Source organism: Auxenochlorella protothecoides, assembly GCF_000733215.1.
Source record: "Auxenochlorella protothecoides strain 0710 unplaced genomic scaffold scaffold22, whole genome shotgun sequence".
In the NCBI taxonomy this organism is placed as follows: domain Eukaryota; kingdom Viridiplantae; phylum Chlorophyta; class Trebouxiophyceae; order Chlorellales; family Chlorellaceae; genus Auxenochlorella; species Auxenochlorella protothecoides.
This window is the reverse complement of record NW_011934209.1, coordinates 190876-197327: the sequence shown is the minus strand read 5'-3', so window position 1 is coordinate 197327 and position 6452 is coordinate 190876. Positions and strand designations below refer to the sequence as shown.

General features: G+C 64.7%; 5 protein-coding genes across 5 annotated transcripts in view; 2 read left to right on the top strand and 3 right to left on the bottom strand.

Moving 5' to 3' along the window:
- The window catches only part of F751_2324 (Transcription factor MYB1R1), a gene marked incomplete at both ends in the record, with an annotated part of 2543 nt that extends 1456 nt beyond the window's left edge, over window positions 1-1087 (bottom strand). The window contains 3 exons of the mRNA XM_011399192.1: window positions 109-513; window positions 803-864; window positions 973-1087. Of these exons, the coding sequence (XP_011397494.1) occupies window positions 109-513; window positions 803-864; window positions 973-1087 (582 nt within the window). The remainder of the gene's footprint in view (window positions 1-108; window positions 514-802; window positions 865-972) is intronic.
- Window positions 1088-1401: 314 nt separating this feature from the next.
- Window positions 1402-1647, bottom strand: F751_2323 (hypothetical protein; the record flags this gene model as incomplete). The annotated part of the gene is made up of 1 exon (XM_011399191.1): window positions 1402-1647. One exon carries the CDS (start codon window positions 1645-1647, stop codon window positions 1402-1404), a length of 246 nt encoding a protein of 81 aa, XP_011397493.1.
- Window positions 1648-1737: 90 nt separating this feature from the next.
- On the bottom strand, window positions 1738-3794 carry F751_2322 (hypothetical protein; the record flags this gene model as incomplete). Its single annotated transcript, XM_011399190.1, has 3 exons — window positions 1738-1932; window positions 2623-3462; window positions 3663-3794. The coding sequence occupies 3 exons, from the start codon at window positions 3792-3794 to the stop codon at window positions 1738-1740; spliced, it is 1167 nt and encodes a 388-aa protein (XP_011397492.1).
- Window positions 3795-4112: 318 nt separating this feature from the next.
- On the top strand, window positions 4113-4802 carry F751_2321 (Ubiquitin-40S ribosomal protein S27a-1; the record flags this gene model as incomplete). Its single annotated transcript, XM_011399189.1, has 3 exons — window positions 4113-4134; window positions 4250-4324; window positions 4438-4802. 3 exons carry the CDS (start codon window positions 4113-4115, stop codon window positions 4800-4802), a joined length of 462 nt encoding a protein of 153 aa, XP_011397491.1.
- A 785-nt stretch (window positions 4803-5587) lies between these two features.
- F751_2320 (3-oxo-5-alpha-steroid 4-dehydrogenase 1) overlaps window positions 5588-6452 on the top strand; it is a gene marked incomplete at both ends in the record, with an annotated part of 2398 nt that continues 1533 nt past the window's right edge. The window contains 3 exons of the mRNA XM_011399188.1: window positions 5588-5759; window positions 5910-5977; window positions 6091-6386. Coding sequence (XP_011397490.1) covers window positions 5588-5759; window positions 5910-5977; window positions 6091-6386 — 536 coding nt within the window. The remainder of the gene's footprint in view (window positions 5760-5909; window positions 5978-6090; window positions 6387-6452) is intronic.

Below are 6452 nucleotides of genomic sequence, written 5' to 3'. Positions count from 1 at the left end.
ACCCGCCTCGCACTTGACGGCCGCGAAGCGCGTGCCTGCCAGGCGCTTGGCGGGCGCGGCACCCGGCGCCCTCGGCGCGGGCTCCGGGGGGTCATAGGTGAAGGTGACCTTGATGCGGCCGGGCGTGGTGGGCAGGATGGGGATGCCGTGCGGGCCCAGGGGGAAGAACGGCTTGCCCTCCGCCACGGCGCCTGGCTGCGGGAGGAGGGCGGTGGGGTGCAGCGCGCCCAGCGGCACCGAGGCGTCGCCGGAGGGCTGCGCGGCGGGGGAGCAGCGCGCCGCCTCGGCGCCGGTGGGGGGCGACAGCGCTGTGGCATGGCCGGCGGTCGCGTCGCCCGGAGGGCTGCGAGCGCCGAGCGCCTGCTGGTGGGTCACCGCCGCCTCGACAGCCGTGAAGCGGCTGCGGCGCTTGGTGGCCCCGGCGGCGCGCAGGAAGTGCTTCTGAGCGTGGCTGGCCACCTGGGTGGGCGTGCGGCTTGGGACATACAGCAGGCTGATGTGCTTCCACTGACCCTGGGTGGAGGAGAAGGAGCGGAAGGGCGCATGAGTAGTGAAGGGGGGGCACAACACGGTGCGGCGCAGGGGGTGGTGGGGTGATGCTAACAACGGCACGGTGGCATGTCCAAGGGAGTGCAAATGTCAAGAGCCAGAAAAGTACTTCGATGTCAGTGTGTGGCAGGGACCGATCTGGCTGAGAACCGGGTTGGCCGCCCGGGAGGTCATTCTGTCCTCTCATATTCCGGCACCACCACTACCCGGCCGCGCTAGTGGGCACACACCCCGCCACCTTCCCCGTCGATACCTTCCCGAGCTGGCGCAGGCCTGCCAGAAAAGCAGCATGCTCTGTCTCAGACCATGGCTCGCCTGCCGAGGAGCAAGAAGGAAGCAGTGAGAGGTCCGGCACAGGGGAATCTGCATTACACCTTGTGCCGGCCTTTTAGGCTGCACAACACTCATACTCCCACCCCCCACCTTTTCGACACTCTTTGCGCCCGCCACCGTATCGCTGCTTCTCAGATCGAGCGAGTTCTTCGTTCAGGGTGAGGCGAGGTGGCAGCTCGAAACCGGCTAGCGGGGAAGCGCACATGCCTGCCGACCACACGGCCTGCGCCGACTAGAAGGTGCCTGCCGGCCCCGTTTGAAGCTCCAGACACAGCATGCGAGCTGTGTGATTTTTTCCAGTTACCGGGAGGTGCAGGCGACCAGTCGGGAGGTGTAGAAGTACGTACAGCTTGCGGCGCTCTCGACGACACGCTGGCCCTAGAGATCTTTTTAGATTTGTATTCACTGGCGGTGGCGAGACATCAGATCTCAGGGCGGCCTCAACGCGAGGTGATGGTTTGTAGGCGGAAAATTTGCGCTCCACGTAGTCGTACACCAAGAAGAGGGAATTGACAGTCCTTACTGCGGTGTGCGCACGTGCTGCCTCGAGGAGGCGGGCAACCTGACGCTGGTCCGGCCGGCAAAGGAAAATCCGAAAATGTAGGGTTCAGAGCGAAAACTCGCCACCGGCTTTGTGTGGAGGAATAGGTTCCCAGGACTGTACGGAGACGTCCCTTTCCCTCCACACCGGATTCCTTTCACCCTGCCAGGTGATACTTGCCAAAGCCAAGGAGCCTTTGGGCCAGTGGTATTGAGTGGTCCCATCCCCTTTGACTGCGCAAACAGCACAGAATCTTGGGCGCCAATAAAGGTACCGAACACTCGACAGCAATGTTACACGACTTTCATCGGCGGCTACGCAGGCAGAGGCCTCCTGGTCTCCAGAGCAGCCTCTGATCCTGGGATTGCCGCCGCCTGTCCATTGCCAGCCCCGGCGCGCTTTGCCGCCCCCTGCTCGGCCGTGAGTGGCAGCCAGTACAGGCTGGGCTTGGCGGCAGTGCGCCTGAACAGGTCGTCCAGCTGCAGCGGCTCCCCGGGTTCATCCTGTGCCTACAGGGGACGGAAGTTAGTGGTAGGGTTTGTGTTGAGGGTCAGAATGCATATGGTCGACTTCAAGCACAGCACCCCTGCCTGGATACCCCTGAGCCCCTCTTGAGGATTCCAGGGCCATGCATCAATGCACAGCCTCCCTGAGCAAGCACACCACCGCGCCAGGCCTTGCATCGCCTCGCACCTGTGCCGGTGGTGGGCGGGCATCGGCCACCCGATGAGCGCCGGGCGCCGCTGGCGCCGCGTCGCCACCAGCACCAGGACCCCGCCTCGCGGCCTCACCGCCGTCGCTGCTCCTGCGCTGGAGCAGCTCCCGCAGGTCCCGCACGCCCTCCAGCGGCCCGGCCGCCGCGCCCCTCGGGCCGGCCTCCAGCTTCTCACGGTCCCAGGGTCGCACGGGCGCCGCCCTCGTGCCCTCGCGCGCAGCCGCTGCGGCGGGGGCCGCTGCGGCGGCGACGGCCTCAGCCGCGGCGGGCGAGGCCGCCGCCTCGGCCTCCTCCGCCTCCTCCTCGCCGTCTTCCGGCAGCCGCTCCACCGAAAGTCGGGATTCCCCGCGCCCTGGCCGATGGCGCGCTCCGCCTCGCGCAGCGCGACGTGGCGCGGCGCCAGGGTCTTGGGGCTGGCGGCGGGCCAGGTCAGCCCGGCGGTGGCCGCCAGCGCGGCGGCGGCCGCCGCCTTGCTCGCAAACACCGAGTAGCAGTGCGTCTTGATGCTGGGCATCCACAGCGCCTTCAGCTCCGCGCCGGTGGGGTCCAGCAGCTCGCGCACCGCACGCTCCGTGAAGGGGCGCACGAAGCCATCGATACGCAGCGCGCGCGTCGTGCTGGCAGTGACCACGCCCTCGGCAGCCGGTCGTTCGGCGCGAGGCGCCTTTTGCAGGGGGGCAGCGGCGGCGGCGGGCGCGTCATCGTCGCCACGCGGCCGCTTCCCGCTTGTTGGGACGGTGCCGGGGCTGGCGCCGGCCGCGGCAGCGCCCTTTGTGCGGACGCTGGTCGCCGCCGCCGCCGCCGCAGCGGCCTCGGCCTCCTCCTCGCCGTAGTCGAGGTCCACCACCTCCTCTACGAGCGATGCGGCGGTAGGGGCCTCAGGCTTCCCAGCCGGGCTCGCTGCCTCGGGCACAGGGTCCTCTTTCGACTCCCTCTCACTGGCGCCAGCCACCGCAGGCGTCTCCGACCCCGCTCCAGGCGCAGCCGGCGCCTCTGCCCCGTCTCCATTGGCCACCGGCCCACTCTCCTCGTCTGCGGCCACGGCCTCCTCCGCGCCCGCCCCTCCATCCTGTCCTGCCACCGCAGCGCCCGACCTGTCTTCGCTGTGCATGCTGCCATCGCCCTTGGCCGGGCTGCCATGGCCGGAGCTCTCCACGGGCACAGCCTCGTCATCGCTACTGGTGAAGCGAGACTCACTGCCGCCATCCTTTCTGTCGGCGTTATCGTCCTGGGAGGCCTCGTCAGCTGCTGCATCCTTCATATCCTCGTCCTGTGGCTCGGCCCCTTCGTCTGCGCTCTTCCCGTCAGAGGCGGCATCAGCACCCTGGGCCAGCACAGGGGAAATGGGGTGAATCATACAACTATATCTCCGTGCCACTCTCCACCAAAGCTACTGAGAAAGCGCACGCAGCAGTTATGTCTCTAAAGCTGTACTTATCATCATCTCGAGAGCGGAGATTCCCGCGTAGGCACTGCACGCAGCCTGTCCATAAGCACAGCCATCCAGCGCGCCCATCACCCCACCTCGGCTTCTTTGAGGAATTCCTCCAAGCGCTCGATCAGCTCAGCTTTCTTTCCAGTCACATGTAGATCTCGCTTTTTCAGCTCGTCCTTCAGCTTGGCAACGGTCAGCTCGTGTACCCAGTCAGTTGACATGGTGCCTCTCGGTGGGGTGCCTCCACGACCCAGCACAGGGGAGGAGTCGCTTTCTGAACGTCCAGAGGGGGATTTGTTTTCGCGATGGAAGCGACCAAGCAATCAATTGCAGCTCTGACGGGCGTCGGGTGGGCCTACAGGCACCCATCGTGCCTGGGGCCTGCTCGCGATGCCATCTCAGCACAGCAGAGTTTTCCGGGGACGAACTCTGCAGCCTCCACCCCCCAGCTTGGGTGGCTTTAGCCCCTGGTGCTGCCTGATCATCTCCTTTTCGACGTGAGGACGGCTAATTGTTAGCCGAGCGTCGACGAAGCAACCATGCAGATCTTCGTGAACACCGGTGAGTGACTGGCCAAGACTGGCGGTCCCGCTGCCGTCCTCCGCCTGTGCGTGCCCTGCTTGCCCACTTTCGACCACTTACTTTTTAACCACCTCTTCATCACCTCCTCTGACAGACCGCACTCATGTGCTGGAGCTTGGCTCCGGCGCGACGGTCGCCGACGTGAAGGCCGCCATCGAGGCGCGCCAGGGTACGTATGGAGCGAGTGCAGGTTACGCGCCGCGAGGCTGGGGCTCCTGTTCGCCAGCAGCTTCAAGGAGATGTCCACAGTGTGCGAAAACGTCCGTCCCTCCTCCCTCACAGGAGTGTGCGCTGCGGAGCAGCGCGTGCTGTTCGGCGGGCACCAGCTGGAGGATGGGACCGTCCTGTCCGAGGCTGGCGTCAGCGACGACTCCCAGATGTACGTCTCCCTGCGCCTGCTGGGTGGTGCCAAGAAGAGGAAGAAGAAGACCTACACCAAGCCCAAGAAGCAGAAGCACAAGCACAAGAAGATCAAGCTGAGGGTGCTCAAGTTCTACAAGGTCTCGGATTCCGGTAAGGTGGAGCGTCTGCGCAAGGTGTGCCCCACCTGCGGCCCAGGCATCTTCATGGCCACCCACTTCAACCGCGTGTACTGCGGCAAGTGCCACCTCACCTACGTCTACAACAAGGACGAGGAGACCGCTTGATTGCCCGGTGACCCTCGGCCAATGGTGTAAACGACGGTTGGCAGATGGCAGGAAGAATACAGTTTTGAACAGGCAGCAGCGCAAAAGGGGCTGCAGAGTGTGAATGGAAAGGCTAGGAGCTGGGGGGGGGTGTTGTATTTTTGTGCCCCAGCCGTGGTCTCCGCAGGGTGTCGGGAACTTTTGGGGAGTCACTCCTCTCCGTTGCCACAGCAGCAACGCATGCACGACTGCGGGAGAGTGACGCAGAACCTCGACATGGGTTGGTGGAAGGAAGATCCGCGCTAACATGGTGCAGTGGCGATATGATAATTGACGCTAGCTTGTACTCTAAACACCCCGGCCTCTCGAAGCCGTGATGGGGATCCCTGCGGCCCTGGGGAGCATGATCCAGTCGCTCAGCACATATCAATTGGCATGGGGAATGATCGCCATGGCAGGGTTGGCCGCGGCGTTGCTCTTGGGAGGAATCGTGGCGCCGTACGGCAGGTGAATTCGTGAGCCGGGCAAGCCCCTGCCCTCACTGGCGCATCCTGGCCGGTCACAGTATCCCCAAGACCACAGTGGTCCACACAAACTTCCCATCACAGGTACAGCAGCTCTGCATGGGGTCCTCTCATTCCTCCTCGGCTGGCATGGCTGGTGAGTGCTTTCTGATGTACATGTGTGAGCTTCTCTGCTGGTCATGAAGGGGCAACATCCTGTAACCTGCAGCCCATTTACCGTCATGCTCCTGACCTCCACTTGAGGAAGACCACAGGTGGCTTCAGATCAGCCTTACGTCCCCCATGCAGACGCAGGAGATCTTGAGCCTGGCCATCCCGGTGGTCTGGCTGGCGGCATTTGCCACCCAGGAGCAGCGGGCGAGGGTATCCGACCCCGTGAACGCGGTCCTCATGGCCATGTTCCTCGTGCACTACATACACCGGGACCTCATCTATCCCTTCCGCATTGTGCCGGGTGGGTGCGGACCCGGGTCCTCCCGGGCCCCACGGGGTCCCATTGGCTCGCCCTGAGAAAGTTGCAGCAGGGATTGATCACCCCCCCGCAGCCATGATGATGAGGATGAGCGCATGCCGCCATACCCCAACCCCTGGCCCCCACTTGCAGGCAAAGGCACCCCACTGGCTGTCTGGTCCATGGCCGCAGGCTTCTGTGCGTACAACGGCTACCTTCAGGTGCTAGTAACTCTGTATGTGTGATGGCCAGTGCTCATTCTCTACCCTGCCGCGTCCCTGGTCCCAGCAGGACCACACTCTCCTCCCACGCGCAACCCCAATTCTCCACCCAGACCCGCTACCTCCTAGAGGAGGCGGCGATGGGGCGCGCCATCAGCCCCACCTTCCTGCTGGGCGCCGCGCTTTGGGCGCTGGGCTGGGGCATAAATCTCCACTCCGACACGGTGCTCATCCGACAGCGTGGGGGGCGCAGGAAGGGCTACTCCATCCCGCAGGGCGGCCTGTTTGCCCTCGTGTCCGCCGCCAACTACTTTGGTGAGGTGGTGGAGTGGCTGGGGTGGGCCCTGGCCTGCCGCTCCCTGCCCGCCACAGCGTTCGCCCTGTTCACCATCGCCAACCTAGTCCCAAGGTGTGGGGGGGCGAGGAATGGAAGGGGGAAAGGAGAGTGGCGGTCGTCAACGTCAGGCATGCACAG